The sequence below is a fragment of the Chlamydotis macqueenii genome, chromosome 19, assembly GCF_036417535.1.
Source record: "Chlamydotis macqueenii isolate bChlMac1 chromosome 19, bChlMac1.mat, whole genome shotgun sequence".
NCBI classification, from domain to species: Eukaryota; Metazoa; Chordata; class Aves; order Otidiformes; family Otididae; genus Chlamydotis; species Chlamydotis macqueenii.
In genome coordinates this window covers 7,906,503-7,925,000 of record NC_141574.1, presented here as the reverse complement: position 1 = coordinate 7,925,000, position 18,498 = coordinate 7,906,503, and the positions used below count along the sequence as shown (strand labels likewise).

At 45.3% G+C, this 18,498-nt stretch overlaps 1 protein-coding gene across 8 annotated transcripts in view; it reads left to right on the top strand.

Moving 5' to 3' along the window:
* The window catches only part of CUX1 (cut like homeobox 1), a 275,849-nt gene that overhangs the window by 244,669 nt on the left and 12,682 nt on the right, over nucleotides 1–18,498 (top strand). For 7 of the 8 annotated variants that reach the window (XM_086763224.1, XM_086763221.1, XM_086763222.1 and 4 more), the window contains one exon: nucleotides 104–1,285. The exons of the other annotated variant lie outside the window; for it this stretch is intronic. In XM_086763224.1, coding sequence (XP_086619350.1) covers nucleotides 104–815 — 712 coding nt within the window. In that variant the 3' untranslated portion in view covers nucleotides 816–1,285. Of the gene's footprint in view, nucleotides 1–103; nucleotides 1,286–18,498 lie in introns of those variants that run through there. 8 annotated transcript variants of the gene reach the window in all.

Below are 18,498 nucleotides of genomic sequence, written 5' to 3'. Positions count from 1 at the left end.
AATGGCATCTTGTGAAAGGGCGTGTTGCGTGGCGTGTCTGGTAGAGCAGGGTGGCTCCAAATGACGCCCAGCAGACTCACCATCCCTCTCCTCTGTCTCCTAGGTCTCGCATCCGCCGGGAGCTGTTCATCGAGGAGATCCAAGCCGGGAGCCAGAGCCAGGCTGGGTCGAGCGACTCTCCTTCCGCCAGAAGCAGCAGGGCCGCTCACAGCTCCGAGGGAGACAGCTGCGACGGCGTGGACGCAGAAGGCCCACCTGAAGGAAAGCCGAGTGGCCCGGAGGCGGATGAGTACAGCAATGCAACCACAAAGTCTCAGGGAGGGCCAGCGGAGTCGGCTTTCGAGGCGGGGGAAGAGGCACTGCAAGGCGCCAGGTCTTCGGAGAAAGCGGAGCCGTTCCAGGCGGAGAGCCTGGAGGACACCGACGACGAGGGCAGGCTCAGAGCACCGCGCCAGAGCTCTCCGCCGGCATCGCAGCGCCCGGGAGAAGCTCTGGAGACACTGCCAAACTCTGCCACGGAAGGGGATGCCTCTACCTCAACTGCCTCCACCTCAGTCCTTACAGGGGAGAGCTCCTACAAGTCAAAAGAAAGTTCAGAGAAAATCTCCAGTGTGCCAAGTACGAGCTCGACGCCGGCCGCAGGCTCGCAGAAAGCCAACTCTCTTCAGAGCTTGTTTGGCTTCTCCGAGGCAGCGAGCTCCAGGAACACGCGAGACAGCTCCTTGAGGAAAAAGAAAGCAGCAAACTTGAACAACATCATCCACCGCCTGGAGAAGGCTGCGAGTCGAGAAGAGGCCGTCGAGTGGGAGTTTTGAGATTAAACTCGCCCAACTCTGGAGAGCTGGGAAGTGAAACTGGACCTCTACTGGTTTTATTTGTGTTGCGCACTTAACCGCCCTGCGGGCCACAGGGCAAAAACGCCATAGGCCAAGGTGCATATAGAAAACAAAAAGGAGCGTTAAGCCCAATTTATGTTTGTGTTTTCGAGGAAGAAAACTGAAATGTGTAGTCAAGCTTTTTTGTACCCTGAAGTGTTTTTATTATTGCCCTAAGTGATTTCCACAGTTTCTGGAATAACTCATACAGCTTTGCCTTGTGCCCTCCTCTTTGGTGTGGGCTTTAAAAAAAGAAAAACAGAAAAAAAAGAAAAAAAAATCAAACCCACATATTAAAAGGGGGCTTTTTATCTGCCATCTAATGGCTACAGAGCGATAATACACTATTATCTTCTTAAACCAGGAAAAAAGGGGAGATTTTTCAAAAAAAAAAAGAAAAAAAAAAGAAAGTTTTTTGTAGCTGTTCAGTTGCCACTAAGAGATTGCACAGTCAACCGACTCTAAACACACTAGTTTGGATTCCTACATATTTTCAAGAAAAGAAAAGAATCTTGTTGTTTGAAACTTTGAATTAAAAAAAAAAACACATTTACTCCACATATTTTTTAACAAAACAAAAAAAAAAAGTCACATCAGGAAAATATCTTAATTTGTGGTAGCTGACTTAGTGTTTTCTTGTAAGTGAAATAGAATATTGACACGTAGTGCACATTGTTTCATAGCTTTAACTGATTCTGGTCTTTTGCAGATCAGAATTTGTTTAATACACTCCATTTTAGGCCAAATCAGGACAAAAAAAAAAAAATCTGAATCTAGGTATTTTATAATCTGCTTTTTAACCTCTAACCACAGAGCACGCTGATCAGACCTCATATCTGGGAGGTTTAGGAGACAACTTAGAAACAGCATGTACTTGATCATTTCACTTGGGTCATAGCGTACAGAATTTCCTTTCAGTGAAGACAGTTTGCTCAAAAAACGTTGGCCAGTAACATTTCAGCCTGCTACTCGGGGACGTAGTCCGTCACCCGAAATATTCCGCTTCCCTGGAATCCATTAAAGTGTAGTTCACATGTACGATTGCTGTCACACACCACTAAGAGGGGACTGGAGCTGCCTCACATACAGAGCTTTTCCTGCTGTTGGTGGCCATTTACTGACTCTCTTCCCACCGCAAGCACTGATTTTAAATACGTTTTAGTTGTGGGAAGCTTATTTTTGCGTGGATAAAGAGTACGTGGCAATGACCAGACGGGCTCTTACCGGGACGGAAATAGCCCAAACTCCAAACCAAAACATTCACGCTCTGGAGCCCCAGTCTAGACCATTCTGCCCTGCAGAAGTCCAGCCTTTTTCCCTTATTTTATGCACAGGTTAGGGCTGATCAAAGTACAAATCAAATTCTAACTTGTCTCTAACTCCTCCTGTTGTCTATATGTATATGCGTGAGCATAGAGGTGTGTGGAAGGATGTGTGTGCGTGGGTGTGTGCGTGCAATTTTATACGTCTGTGTATTTTCTTACGTACTTGTGCACACATAGAGTGCATTACTGCCACCTTTTTTCAATAAGCTGTTTTATCAGTTATGGCTTCTACAAGTTTGCTAATTTAGACTCCTTTATTGCCATATCTTTAAAACTAACAATAGATGATTTCGGAATATATATATATATAAAAATATATATATATATAATTTTTTTTTGCTTATTTATAGGTGCTGTATTTTATTATCTGATTGTTAGGAAGGGATGAAAGGGGGCAAATATTCTTTAGAGGGATAGACTGCCGGCAGTATTGGGTATAATTTACAAGATGTAGTTGTCATACTGTATATTATTGATTGAAGACTTTTTGACCGTATTGTGTATCATTGAACTTTTGTCTTAGGTCAGCATCTTTTTGATGACACTTTAATGGTGCATTCATTACTTCTTAAGTTTAATTAATATTACTTTTCTGATTTTTGGGGGAGGGAGGGGTGGGGAGAGGAGTTCCGACTTTAAAGGTATGTTCCCAATATTACACCTCAGTGTGCTTGTATTAATTCATTAGTAGGATTTTTGACTGTAAGATGTGAAACCACATTTCTTGCATGATGTTTTAGAACTTATGTATTTCATTTACAGTCTCTTAACATGCAACAGCAGCACTTAGCGCAAGTTTTCACAAATTAAGAATCAGTACACTAAAATCAATCCTTTCCATGATTAAGAAAAGAAGGCTCTAGGAGGCTGAAAGGCAGGGGTTTATTTCCTATTTTGACTGCTAGCTGTTTCAGGATACCTCCTTGGGTAACTGGGGACTTGTGATGCAAAACTAAAATCGAGAAACAGAGAGAGCAGCTGCCCCTTTCCGTGATGAGCTGAGGAGACAGTTTGTAATAGCAGCCACCAGTATGGGCCAGCGCGTGCTGGAGGCGGTTATGGCTTCTTATCTGGAGTGCAGTTAGTCCGCGGGAACGGCCAGCGAGGGAGAGACCGTGGTGGAGCAAAGCGTTACCTCTCTGTGTCTGTACAGTGTCCTGGTTTGGCTTGCAAAGCACAGCTCCATCGAGAAATGCACGTCCTGGAGAAAACACACGTACCTTAGTACAAGTCATAACAAGAGGCGTCTTCAGCCGAGAAGCAAAACTTCTGACTGGAAGACGCAGATAGTTTCTTAGGTTCTTTATTTTTTTCCTTTGTTGTTGTTTGGTTCAGGTTGGGTTTTTTTAAGTCACTCTAGGCAATACACTTGCCAGTCTGTTTCTGCTGTCCTTGTCTGCTGATGTGAGATCCATTCAAGTGGTTACTCTCGGCTTTCTCGATAGTGAGGGTTTTTTTTCTGTTTGACAGTTTTTGTTTAAATTAATATTCCCCAAATTGTTCTTGTGCCTGTGTCTATATGATTGCATTCCATGATGCTTACTGAGAGCTCTTGCTGCGTTGTACGACGGCAGAACTGTATTCACAGGTTGAACGCAAATGCAGCACTTAAGGTCAATCTCTCTTCTTAATAAGCAATACGTAAGTGCCTTGAAACTTATATCTTCTTTTTTTTTATTTTTTTCTGTTATTTTTTGTTTACTTTTCAGGTTTCCACTAGTTTGTTAGGATTCTTTAGCATCTGCCCGGATTTTAATGCTGTAATGATTTTTAAAAAGCATATCTGTAGCTTGCCCTAGAGGAAATCTTTCTTTTATAACACTAACTGTTAATTCTAAGCTCCATTATTACATTTGAGTCATGTAATTTCGCTGGATAGAGACAGCATTCGTAAGTCAGAAGTCACTCCATCCTGCCAAGGGTTGTCATTGGTATCTATTATAAAATTAATCAAATAAAATGCTGTCAGTATTTCCTATATTTTTGGCACTTTATTAATGGCTTAGCTCCTTTTGTTGTTTCATATTTAATGATCTGTGTTGAATGTGGATTAGCCTGCTGAGATGCTGATGGGGTGACCCAGGCCATCCCGCCGGGAGTCCCTTTGTGTTCCCGGTGACCACGGGCAGACGCGCACCCTCGGATCGAGCTCGTAGGGTTTAAGTGATGTTCCCAGCTGTTTGTTCCCAATTTGTAGCCAAGGTCACAGCTGCTTTTCTGTTTCAGTGGAAAGTAAAATGGATTCGCGTGAACTACTGCTGAGATTCTCCTGCTGGAGATGAGTTACCTACTGGCTTTCCCAACTGGCAGAGACCTCCCCAGGCCTGAGTCGGAACTTCAGCAATGCTGAAAGATTTTGTCCGTATTTCTGGTCAGGTGCAGCATTTGAAAGTAACGCTTTTAGGAAAATGTGTATTGGAATAACCTTTTTTTACTTAATTAGAAGAAAAAGATTAAAAGTCAGAGAAGAAAAAAAAATGCCAAAGAGTAGCACGGTGGCTTTTTACCCTTTTGGGTCACGGGTTATGCGGGGAGGGAAAGGCGTTCTTCAGGCGCGTGCGTTGTGGGGCTCGTCTGCGGGACAGTCGTTTCGAGGAACGCAGAGCATAACAACAGAGCCCTTGCTGATGGTCTGTCTTTTCCTGCTGGATAAAAGCACAGGTAGTTTTCAGAAAATCTGTAATGCCAGGGTATGTTTTTTTTTTTCCTGAGGTTCTTTAAAAGCATTTTTATTTTCTCTTTCTGTTTCCAGTTCCAGGCTCTTAGTTCATGTGGATGAAGGACCCAGGCTAGTTTAACAGCAATACCTTTACACTGCCGTTAAAATGGTCGGTTTTTCTCTCTGGATGGTATGGGAAGGAAAAAAGTGTAATACTTTGTTTTCTAAAAGTGAGGGAAGAGCATCCCTTGGCAGAGGGGCCGTACAGCGTGACTGTCAATATGCTTCCATTTGCGAGGACACAGATTTCAGACACCAGAATTGCGCATGGTTATTGGCAGAAATGCATTTAATTACAATTGCTGTAGATACCATGAAATTTGACCATTTTATTTGTCTGTAAAATGCCTATAAACAGAGCCACTCTTGAAGGGAACCTGTATCAGTGCACTCTGCCCGTGTCGTGAATTGGTGAGCCCCGTTGTAACAAACTCCTTGCTGTCATGGGAAAGCTCTGTCTTACAGTTAAAAAGAAAAAAAAAAAATGTATGTGCCTTTCTCATTAGGTGAACGATCTTAGCATTATTTTTATGTAACTTGTTCATATGGGAATGGTGTAGAGAAGGGGGTTCATGAACGTGACAGAATTCTATGCAATATTCTCTGATCCAGTTACTTAAAAGTTGCTATTTTTTGGTTCTTTAAGGGGAGAAGTGCATCATCCTCGTGGTAATTCGAACTACAAAGCTGATAAATTTACATAAAATAGATTTGAGGGGAATCTGACAAAGTAATGTAATGAAATAATGGAAAATGCTACCAGTGACTGCAGTCCCCACTAGCAGAGTTGCAGTCAGAAGCCTGGCATTTTCCATTTTTAAATTATTAATTTCAAGTATTCTTCAAACTTCTATGAAATAAAAATGCTCCTAGCAAAAATGGGGCAGGTTAGAAACAGAGGAAAAAAAAAAAAACCCACAAGCATTTTGCCCATATATAAATTATGAGAATACCCAAATAAAAGTAATTGGGTTTGGACACTGCTTTGCACTGAAATCCCAGATAGTTTATTTAAGGTGAAATGCTGGCCTGGTGCCTTTGGGAAGGTCGCAGAGAGATCGGTGATCTTAGCAGGTTGTTGTAAACCAGAAGTAGAGGGGTGACATTTTAACGTGCAGATGGAGGGCGCTAGTTTTGTTTTGTTTGTGTCTCTAACAAGTGAGTTTCTTAAATCATCTCCTCCTTCTTCCCCCGCCCCGTGTACCTGTCCTGCGTGTTCTCTGTCCCGACGCCGCTGTGCGCGGCTGGGCGGTCAGCGCTGCTGGAGACCGGAGGAGGAGGAAGGTTGGTCCTTAGGTGGGGGCCAGATTTAACATTCACTAAAACACCATCGAGTCTTTCCCATGAGTGAGTGGCAGTTTTGGCCCCGATGAGACAAACTGCTCCTACCCTCAAATTCCTAAATTTAGCTCACGCAGATAGGAGCTGCAGCGCGGTGTTCCGTTCGCTGCTGGGCTCGCCTGCTGCTTTCCCCTCGCGCTTGCTGTTCCCCACTGTTGGAACACCAACTTTTTGTTCCTTTGTGTGGCATATACAATCAACTTTTATTTTTTTAAATGATAATTTTAAAATTTTGTACAAACCATTTGTTTTCCAGCAGTTTAAATGTTGCTGGATGGTTTTGAATTGCAAGGGGAATCACTGGCATGGAAAGCACGAAATCTGAATTTATTTTCTGGCTCAGCCTTCTTAATTTGAGAAGTGACTTACTTGCCCCTGTCCCCTTCACATATATATTTGAGCTCTAAAATGTATAAATGTTACTTCACCAATTTATTCTTTCCTCCCCACCCATTTTATGGGATATATTGACTATGCCATATAAAATATAGTTACTAACTGTGTAGGAAGAAAAGCCCTTTATGCTATCCTTAGGGACTGGTTTGTCCTGCGTGACCAGATCGTGTACTATGCCCTGCTCTATTAATATGCAAGGATAAAAACTTTTTATGCTCTGAACGTGAAATTTATCCTTTTGGAGAAGGTTAGCGTTTGGCCTGTGCACTTAAGTTTTCAAGAAGCCTTAAAAGTAGGTGTGTAAGTGGTGCCATCTCTCTCCTCAGGGATGATTTCCCCCTCAGCCGAGTGGTGCTGTGGCGTATTTGACAGAAGGAATCAATTGTGAGGTCATTTTCCAGTTGAAGAAAGTAATTCACTGCACTTTCGTTAGTGAGGCTCCTCACCGACATCCCCCGGTGCAGCCAAGGGCCGATGGAGGCATCACCCCCGCCTCTCCCGAAACCCAGGCGCTGCTGTCAAACCCAGAGCCCTTGCCTGGCTGTAACCTTCCCGGGCGAGATTTTCATTGTTGACAAACACATTCTGGCACTAAAGTGCATTAAAAGGAAATGCCTCCTTAAAAAAAAAATTAATAAGATTATTATATTTTTTCCTTGTCTAGCTATTCTACAAAGGACAATTGCTGCCATTTTTCAGGCCTGCTTTACTCGCAGTGATGTTACTGGATTTTTTGCTACATTTCCGTAGATTTCTTGTTAAAACTATTGGTTTCATAGTAGCATTTCAGTTTCTTTATATTTTGAAACAGCCAAGTGCAGAGAATAATTGAATTCTTAACAAGAATGAAGCAGAAGCAGATGCCTGAAGTCCCCGTGTTGTCGTGTCTTTGACTTTTTGTTTGAATTCTAGAGATACTTGTACTACGTAGTACAGTCTTCATCCAAAGATCCTTGGAAGTGGAGAGTCATGCCAGGAATTTTCTGCTGTTATGCTGACATACCTGCTTTTTTGCATAGTTACTGTGTAATTCCGTGGTAATTTCATAACAGTGCAATCTCTCTATCGATCACACGAATAATGGCGTTACGTTGCGTTATCTTCTTCTGTCTGTGCGGGTAATTAATATGTATTTTTAGGAATTGTCACATGTGTGTATGTGCATCATTCCAGTCTGGAAGAGCCACTCTGTCTGTGCTTGGTCTTCATGGTGCCGTAGAATTGCTACAGCCAAATCCGTTAAATCATTTGGGGCGTAGGTGAGTGAGAGCTTCCAACCAATATGTGTTTTAACGCGTAGAGGAGGCCATTTTCCCACCTGTCAGATAAATTCCCCGTTGCAAAGCGGGGATTAGCCATCTGAGAGGCCGGATTGTTTGAGATACGCGGGTTTAGCTAATGAGGAGGGGGAAGATCATGTTCAGAATACATAAAAATAATTCCGAGGGTCTGAGGTGCGCAAAAGCCGAGCAATTTGAAATGAAAGGTCAGACCTTGTCTGCAGCACCCTGTAACGGTTGGTCTGTAGGTTTTGCTTTGATTTGGCTCGCAGGAAGTTAATATGTCAGAAATTTGCACATCAAATATGCTCTGCTGTGTCTGTGGGCAGTGGGAAGGGGAGCAGTAAAGCCGTGTGCAACGTAATTAGAACAATCAAAAAACAGTTGATCAGTATATTAAGCCAAGTAGCGAATTAAAGCACACCGTTCATTCTTGCTCCCCGTAAGCTGAAAATTCGGGTATTCTCAGGAATGAGAGAGAAATTATCTATTCTGCAGTTCCTCTCAGAAGGCGACCGTCTGTGTGTGCAAGAGAAGAAATAAAACATGGCGCTTGGCTTGCTCTGAAGGCCAATCTTATCTCCAAGTAACTGCAAAAAAAAATATTTTCTACACTCAGTCCTTCAGTCAGACCTCTCTGGCTTTTGTTAGCTTACATGAGACCCTAGGCTATTTTGATGTATTATGTATATGTGGGTAAATTACTGCTAGCTTTAAAAGTGTTTCCAAAGTACCTGGTTACCTCTGGATGCTGGTGCAGGAAGTTCTTGAGCATCTGGTTCGCAAAGGAGGCGTGCGGGGAATAAGCAAGGCCACATCTCTCTCGTCATTTTCTTTTCCCTTGATCGGGGCTTCCATTTCCTTCTCTCCTCCTCCGGAGAGATGGAGAGCATGGATCAGTTTTTTTTCTGTGGGGGAAAGATTTTAGTTTAGCTTGAAATTATTTTATTTTCGTTCAGTAGGCGTATCATCAAAATCCTGTATGCTACTGCACTTCCCATTAAGTTTTTAGTTTTTGCTACTTTCCTAAAATCTACTATTTAACAAACTTTCTATACTTGGAAAGCTATGTGCCTTATTTCCTAATCTCTTCATGGAGAATAATCTAAAGCACAGTGATCTAGATCGCAGCATTCGCAGCCGCTTGTCATTCGGGTGGGGGGAAGGCAAACACCGATGGAGGAGCCTTTCGGTGGCCCGACGGGAGTTGCCCCTTGGCTAACGAGCACTTCAAATACTGTGCATTAAGTCTTTGTGCAATAGAAATTCTCGTTCTGCGTTCGGAGGTTCGTGTCCCAGCCAGCAAACGCAGGCGAGCACGAGCTCTAGTTTAGGAGAATTCAGGTTCCTGGGGAAAAAAAAAAAAATAATAATCATCCCTCTGAGTTGGCTCCAGCAGCCTGGTGAGGTCTTGGGTTAGAAGGTCTGCCATCAGCCAGCGGCGTTAATGCTTGTAGGGCTCCGTCTCACCCGGCGTACTCGTAGGTCTGTCAGCGTTCAAGAGACACTCATGGACTTCAGCCATCGCTGACCGTCACCGTGTCCTTTAGTGCCGTCGGTAATACATGCTGTCTTCGTTTCCCTGCCCAGAGCCGTGCTGTCTCTGGGTGGCCAGGCACTGTGAAGTCATTCCGGTCTTAATTTGGTTTTGGAAGGAACAGGCGTTGGCCCGCCGGCATCCTCAGCCTGTACCAGCGCTTTTGTGTTACTGTCCAAGCTTGCTCTCTCTACAGCATCATAAGGTGAAATAGGTAAAGGTGGATGTCATTAGGAAAACAATCTAATATTTCCTATTTATGAGATTAATTTTAACAGTTTCTTTGTTGAGGTTTGTTTTTGTTTGATACAAACACAACAGGAGTATACATATCCCCTGAACGGACATTGGAGAAAGGGTGGGCTGTCCTAGCGACGGAGCGGGGCGATGTCGGCTCGGCGGAGCATCCATATCCATATCGCTGTGCCCCTGTTGTGTTTCCTAGAGCAATCATTTTTTTAAAAAAAAAAATATTTTATCTAAATGCCTAATAAATAATATTATTTAAATAGTTTTAAAATAATTTAGGACTGAGAATAAGAAGCCTCAGTTGTGAGAGAAGAGACTTAAAATATACAGAGAGAGAAAATACCCTTAGCCTCCTAGAGCCTCTACCGAGAATTTCGTGAAGATGCAGTGCCCCGTTGCCAGAGTACATTGCCATTTGCTCCAGAATGGGACGGTAAAATGAGAGACTGGTTTCCTGTGATGTTCATCTTTGTTGGCATATGTTTGAATTTCTCAATTCTGATTTTCTTCTCATTCAAAGCTGGTCAAGGGGAAAAAAAAAAAAAAAAAAAGGCAAAAAAAAAAAAAAATCACCTTGTGCAGCAGCAACTCTTCCTGGTGTGAACTCTGGAAGCAGAGGTTGTGAGTTGATCTTTGTGGCGGAGGAGTTGTTTAGTTTTCTTGCAGTGTCGAGACACGTTCAGATGGGCTTTCCCTGGCTGGGTAACGCTTGGCGAGCGAGAGAAAAGCCACGGAAGCCAAACTGAAAACCGTGGCGCTAGAAATTCCCCCCGGCTCGGCGCGGGGGAGCGCGTGTCTGCACGAGGGACGATGCACGGGGCCTCCGGTCGGCACCGGGGCAGCCGGCCCCGCCAGAAAACCGCACGGCGGGCCGGGGGTGGAAGGTGCTGAGCTAGTTGCAGGGCACATCACCACTTCTGTGGATTTGGAAGCAGATTTGCACTTTGCCTTTCGAGGGTGTCCCACTAAAAACCATCCGATGAATTTCCCACCTGAGGTTCTTTCCTTCTGGCGTAGTTTGAAAGAAAAAAGAAAAAAAACAAAACAAAAAAAAAAGCCCTACAGTAACTATTGGATATCCTCTGCAAAACGAAAAGGTTGTTCCTGTCAGAACTCTCTATGCATTTCGGCGTTGAAAAGCGTTTTCTATGCTTCCCTTTGCGGAAGCGGGCACCGCGCGCCCCGCGCGCTGGCAGTGCTGCGAGAGCGTCGCTGTACGGATTGGGACGTTGATTCCAAAGCAGATGGAGGCTGGCTGGGAGGGGGGGGAATGTTCTTTTTTTTTTTTTTTTTTTTTTTAAATAATTGTTTCCCTCATGTCCCTTTCCATTTTTTTTTTGTTAAAAAAGTAACTCTTTGCATTTGTGCAATAACTACTTGCCATGATAATGGGCAGACCTTTGAATTGCCCCGACTACTAACACAGCACAAGATGAACTCAAACAGAAAGTGGTGTACTTTTTCCTGAGAACTTTTTTTTTTTTTTTTTTAAATAATAAGCTCAGTTTTTACCCCAGTGTATTGTGGTGTCTTACATTTTTAGCAGTATTTTATATTTTTTCTGTAACGCACTAAGTCTTAGATGTTTTTAGAGCTTGTTTGTTATATTCACAATCACAGATTTTAAAAAAAAAAAAAAAAAAAGATCCTCACAAAGACCCAATTGACCAAAAAAAAAAAGTGTCATTTTATTTTTTTTTTTGTACAAGTAGCTTTGAGAAGCCCACGTTGTGTTGCTGTGACTCATCTTTTGTAACATTTTCTTTCTTGGTATTTGTTTAAACGGAAAAGTAAGAGTTTATATGGCTGGCAGTAGCAGGGCAGCGCTCCCTCCGTCAGCAGAATGGCATTGTTTCCTGTCTTTGTTCGGTTAGCCATATAATGTTTGTTCTCAGCACTGTACAACGGTCCCTATATGATATGGAGAAGCAATATCACTGTATGAAACTCACACGATGTATTATTATTATTATTATTCACTAGCACCCTAGGTGTGATAATTGAAGTAAATATCTTTTATACAAACACAATCACGCGTGGGCTGTCTTTATTAAGGTGAGACCTGAGTCCAAGCAGCAAACATTTACATGGCTTCTGTTTCAGCGGTGGCCAGCAGAACGGCGGCGCTGGCTTTGGTGGGGTTTCTCTCCGTCCAGGGGAGGAAAATTTACTTTTTCTGTCTCCATTTCTAAGGTGGGGGGAATGTTTTGCATACCTTGGCTACTGAGATGTCAGATTTCCAAGCTGTATCCTTTTTTTCAGTGCAATTCAAGCAGTTCCTGCTGCGGTCAGTGGGAGGTGGCACCTGGCTTCAGGGACGGAGATGTGTTTGGGGTCTGAGACTGCACGGGAAATTGTCTGAGCACCGTAACAACACAGTAGCTAATTTTAAAAAATAGATGAAAGACATTGTCTGAGGTCAGAAATGCTTTAGATTCAAAAATGAAAATGTTAAAAGCGTTTTCCCAGCTATTTGGCTCACTTTATTTTTACAGATACTTTATATAAAGCTAAATTCCTCTTCTAGTGCCTTACGAGATGTTGTTCCTATAAATACACTCAGTATTGACAGAGTCCAGAATGTGAAGTTTGGTAAGGAACAGATGTTGTGATCCATCAGTGGAATTAGATTTTAAAAACTGGTAGAACAAATCTCCGGCTGGAACACTCCGGGTTTCAGGTAGAGCGTGTGCGTCTGCTTGCCTGTGCGCTGCCGTTTTGCCTGCGTGCTCCGGTCTGGGTTCTGAGTTGTGACCTGGAGATTAATTTGAGCGAGCTGCATTTATTTACCTCGTCTCCCGACGTCCATACTGTGTGTATTTTATTTTCCCTAGCAGGCTGTAAGCTTGTGTGTTGTCTTTGCCATCTTCAGCTTTGATTAGTTCTGCAGGAGTGGGTGGATACTCTTCAAAATGTATCAAAAATGCTATTTAATGCCTTCATTTCTTTATAAATGATTATTTCCTGCTTTTGAAATGTCTGTGCCAAGTTGTTCCGCGTGATGTAAAGGTTCTAGTTTTAACACTTTTTTTCCCCCCCCACTATTTAATGGCTGGTCAAGCTGTTGAATGCGATGAATGGCATTATCGTGTATAAATTGACCCTAATCATTTTAAGCTTGATACTAAACATCTACACTTTTGAAGTGGTATGACTCAAATTGGTTAATTTGTGTATTTATAACCTGCACTTTTCTTTAGGTGTGGTGGTGTCGGCACTGAGCTACTGAAATCACGCGCACGGTCGTAGGCGAAAGATGCGTTACACTGGTGCAAGCGCAGACCTGGTGTGTAGGAAGCTGGAGGGGCTTCGCTGTAGCTCAGAGGCACGCATCCAGGATAAAGGCAGACTGTAGCCTAGATCTCCAAAAGTTTATTTTTCGGAAGCTAGGAAGGCAACCAAAACCACAAGGATGCATCTCAGAAGTCGGAAACAGATAGTTACGGTCTTCTCTTCAGCAGGGCTTGTTGTAATAAGACGAGGGGTAATGGTTTTAAAATAGAGGGAGGTAGATTTAGATTGGCTATTAGGAAAAAAATTCTTACGCTGAGGGTGGTGCAACACTGTCCCAGGTTGCCCAGAGAGGTGGTGGATGCCCCATCCCTGGAAACATTCCAGGCCAGGTTGGCCGGGGCTCTGAGCAACCTGATGTGGTTGGGGATGGCCCTGCTCCTGGCAGGGGGGTTGGACTGGGTGGGCTTTGAAGGTCCCTTCCAACCCTAACCGTTCCGTGATTCTGTGATTCTATGGAGATAGTTGGATCTTCCATGATGGCTTCATTGGTAGCTTTTCACAAGGATGTCGAAAATCTCCTTTTCAGGAGGAGAAGTGTATGCTGTGTGTTCCCATAGACCTGTACTGGTCAGCACTGGGGCATACTTTTATCTCACCACTGTTCCTGCTGGTAAATAGCCGCTTCTGGAGTAAGATGCTGTAGCAAGGGTGAGGGGGGAGATCCTTGTTTGTGGTGTGCTGAGGTGCAGCAGTAAGCACCCGGGGAGCCCCTCGGTGCCCGGTGTTGGCCATGGGCCGCCCCTCTCCGCAGTCAGCGAGAGGTTTGTCGGGTGGTGGGAAGGGGGGGTTTATTCTCGTATCATCTTGTCACCACCAGCTAAGAACGTGCTGCGGGCAGCTGACGGGGGGCTTTTGGGCCCCACTTTCCATTTCAAATTGCTGCTGTTTTCTTCTAAGTGTTTCTGTTCTAATAGAAGTGGTGAAGAAATTGTGTGTTTGCCAACTGAGGGCTTCAGGAAACGTGATTTGATTACAGTCGAGCATTTTATTTTCTTTTTGCTCCAAGCTATGGGAAACTGATAAGAAAATTCAAACTGTTTTCTTGAACTCTTCCTAGTTACCCATGTAATTATCTTAGTATCCTTGGAAATAATCCGTTCTTCTATGAAATATCTGTCCTTACAGGAGAATTTATTAAGCGGTACTGTGTTTCTTTGCTGGGGGCTGTTTATTTTGGAGTGGCTGAGCCAGCAAGAAAGGGAAGGAGAAATCCTTCAAACCTTCCCTTCCCGGCAGGTCTTCAAAATTCCAGATTCATCATGAAAAGAAAGGGGAAGGGAGCGGAGATCTTGCCTGCACCCCCTCCCCCGGCGGCTGGCGGAGAAACCCAGGGAGCTGGGTGGTGAGCTGCTGTGGGGTGGGCAGCATCTCGCCGCGGTTTGGCAGCTCGTGTTGCTCTTCCCCACGGCCGCTTTCACAGATGTGTCGATGGGCACTGGTGAAAAGGGCTGCAGGGGACCCAAAGGAGGATGCTCATGTATTGTGATGAGCGTGGCAGCTGGGCTGAAGAGGTCTTTTCCCTGTCCTCCCAGCCCTTTGTCACTTGTGCAGATGAAGTCTCAAATTTTGTCCTCGGGGTGAGATCTGCTTTCTACTGTTCCTGTCTTTCCTTGTCTTTTTGTCAGCACACGAAAGGGAAAATGAGAAGGGTTTTCTTGCTGCCTTCACTGGTGCTGGACCCAGCCCTTGCCATCTAGGGCTGCACGTCTTCTGCATACATCCCTGAAGGATGTCACTGAACGTTCTTGGTGTCTCTAGAGCAGCCTCATCACTTTGTTCTTGGAGCTTTTCCAGGGCTGGTGACTGTGGCTGAAGGCTAGGTGAGCATGCTAGGAGTTACAGATGACTTTTAGAGATGTCATCATTCCCTTCTTTGCATCCTCTGCTTGCTTTTTTTTTTTTTTTTTTTTTTTTTCTTCCTTTCTTAGAAAGCTTGCAGAAGGTCTGATTGGAGAATAAGCTCGTGGCAGGTACAGAGCTGATGAGGGCAGCCTGGTTGGTACCCACAAGCAAAGTTGCACTGATTCCCAGACAAACGTAATCCAGGTATTTGGCTACTCGGGTGCGCTGGGAGCTGACTGACCTTTCCTCCCTCTCTGGAGATTTCTAGAGAGGTTGCTTTAAAGTGTCCCAAAAGCCCAGTTCTTGTGTGACTTCTGTAGTGTTGGTGGGATCTCTGGAGCACTTGATCTCCAATATCTTTACTCACTCTGGGGAGATTCTTGGAAGGATATATGCCCTTTGAGTGATGGTGGTGTTTCGTCAGTGCTTTATTTGAGGTGAGGGGGACCTCAGGAGGTGGCTCAGCTGGACTTCTGCGCTACAACCTGCTCTTCAGCCTTTATGGCTTCTGAACAGATTGGCACCACAGAGGACTCTGCTGGATTTGAGAAACAGGGCTCTGATACCTTGTAGAAAAGAAGTGTTAAACCTTTCCCTTCTGCCTTGTCCTGTTTCTCAGCCTACTGACAGCTCGCAGCAACAATGGCCCCAAGGAAAAGGCTTTGCTTAAAGTTAAGACAGATTGAGTGACTCCCACGCAGCCCTGGACCATGCGGAAATGCTGTCCTGCTCTATGAAAAGGTCAAGACAGACTAGAACCAGCAAGATGTACGATACTGAAACGCCTTGGACAGCCACCCTGTTGCGGGAGGGATTTTGGCTCAGATCTTTCTTCCTTGGCATCTTCATAGACCAAAAAGAGGAGAGAAAGTCACCTGGTTCATGCAGGACCCAATCTGCAGTGTATGGACAGTGTCCCACTCATCCCTTCAGCTACAAAGCACAGAGTCAAGTCATCTCCCTTTGATTCTCCTGGAAGGGGAGCAGGACTTTGGGCAATAACAGTCCTGTCTTTTCCAGACTTCCTTAAAAGCTAAATGCCAAGTGTTTCAAGAGCCTGAAATTGTGCCTTAATTTATGTATAAGCCTGGGAGCTCTGGCATCAGGTAGAACCGGAGGTAAGACTTTGTTGTGTTGAAAAGACTCACGGGAGAGAGGTGCCAAAAAGCCTCAGCCCTTATCTCTGCATGGGGAAGAGCGACCGTTTCGGCTCCCAAGTAACTGTCCACAGCAAGCTGGTCATCAACTGGGGTGGCCCAACCAGGGGAAGGGTGAATGAGGTGGAAAAATCAAAGGACCCGTGGTAGCCCCAGTTTCCTGCTCCTTCCTCTGGCTCCCGCTCCTCGTCCTGGCACGCTCACACGCCAGCGTTTGGTGTTGAGCAAGTCTCCAGCTTTGTGCCTGGGTTTCTGAGCCTTCATCTCGAGGTGCTCCAAGATTTAGTTATCTTGCCATCATCTTCCTTCCAGTCAATAAAACAGTCTCAAAACCTTTGAAGCATTGGGTTTCGGTGCACTTCAGTTGACTTCTGAGAGGATAGTTTTTCAAAGAAAGCTGCTAGTGTGCCACATCACTGCTCTGCTTGTTTTCTGATTTTTTTTTTACAGTTATGTAAATTCGAGGAGGCCAGACAGTAATGGAGAGAGATTAAAACGTTCCCGTAAGGCAAATCAGGGTGTGAACCTGTAGAGCATCAGCTAATTTGCAGTAACTGGCCGTGTGTGTGCTCCTGCCCTGCAGATCCCTGCAGCACTACCGCTTACCTCCCGTTTCCTCCGGGCTCAGAGGATGCACGTGAGCAGTTACTCCGGTCTCGGGGATGAGTAGCAAGTTGCAGCCTATCTCACCCCAAGGTGGTTTATTCATCTGTCTGTATCCTCGGTAATCAAGCCACCATCTTAGGGAAAGGTTGCCTCTCATTTATTTATGTCTGGCCTTATAACTTCAAACTAAGTTGCTAGCGTGTCTTAATTTTCTCCATCTGTGAAAACAGATGCTGTTTATTTTGGATGATTTGCCAAGGGAGTCCGATTGCTGGGGCTTGTTACGGGAGTCAAAGTTGCCGTTGCTCCGTGACAGCGCTGGGCTCGCTGTCTCGCAGGCGCTCCCGTCCCAACGAGCCCCTGCATCTGCTGGGCTCGGAGCTCCCCGCCAACGTGCCCGTGGAGCCTGGGGCTTCAGGCCTTTGTTTCCTCCGTGTTCACTGCAAGGATTTTGACTTGCAGCTCTGGAGGAGCGCGAGGCTGAGGGTGCTCTCTACAATGAAAGGAGTGAGATTCAGCTAAACCTTTTCTTCTCAACTTAGGGCCATTTTGTTTCCTCTCTGAGACACCTTTGTGTCTGACTGCATGGCCTTTCATTTTGCCGTTTCATGGCATTTGTTTCATCTCTTGGCAGTGTCAGCGGGCAGTGGTTGGAGGTACGTTTAGACTCCCCAGGACAGACATCTTTACAGCACCCTCTCTGAGCAGAGGCTCTTTCTAATCACTCATTCCGTTTTGGGCAGGATATGATGCTTTTCAAGAGCCTTACCAATATTCTTCCTGAGGGATGACCACTCTTTTGCAAAGTGGCTGGTTCCTTGCAGGCGGCCTGAACCCACTCGCGCTGGGCGTTCCATCGGGCCAGATGTCCAGTGACACCAAAAAGATGTGAAGAGTTGATCAGTCACATAGGGTGGTGGGAAGAAGCTGGTGGCTGATGGTTCTCCTGAAAGGTGCTTCTCTTCCAGCCCAGGAGGGTCCGGCTGTGGCATCAGGCTGCTAGCCCAAGTTCAGCTGTTAGTAGCCAAAGTTCCGTGGTTGCACTGGGGACTTCCAGTGACTTGTTGCACGTGGTTCCTGCCAGACTCCTGGGAGTCTGTCCACAGAAAGGTTTTTTTAGTGACCTGTGTGTTACTGGCCAGCCAGGCCAGATGAAAGCTCAGGGATTTGGGACCAGTGTCAGCAAACCCCGTTCAACGGGAGTTCACCCAGCCAGCTGCTCTCTAGGAACTTCACAAGTGTCCCGTGCAAAACTCCTGGTCCAGCTCCCGTCTGCTCCGCCACCTTCCCAAGGACTCCCAGAAAAGCAGAAGATGTTTTTCAGTAACGATCCAGCCTCAGCTGCTTGTTTTCTGCGTATCAGGAGGAGCCGCCAAGTCAAACCCCGACCTGCCTGCGCCGAGCGGCACCGCAGACACGGTGCGAGGAGGGTGAGTGACTTCTGCCCATGTCAGGTGCTGCACTTCGTTTCTTTTCTCTGTAAGGTGATGGAAACATCAGGCCTGTTTCTCCATTGCCTCAAAAGTCAGGAAAGACAGAGTTGGAGGTACGTGCTTTAAAATCCCAGTTTCCGCAGGGCTTCACCTCCTTTGTCCCATTATCTCCTGCAGTACCTCTCCGTCTTCCGCAGCCTTTGAGGTCTTTGCACATCTGCAGGGTCAGAGCGAGGGCTTTCCAGCACAGCAGTTTCAAGAAGACAAAGGCGGATTTTTCTCTGTTTTTGCTCAATCTCAATGCGCGAGCTGACCCGCCGAGCCGGGAGAGCCGCGCGTTCTCGTTGCTTTCAGTGCCAGGCGTGGCTGCAGTTGTGGAGGACGGTTTGTGGCAGACTGGCGAAGGCCGGTGTGGTGACACCCAAGGGAAGGACAGACACTGCT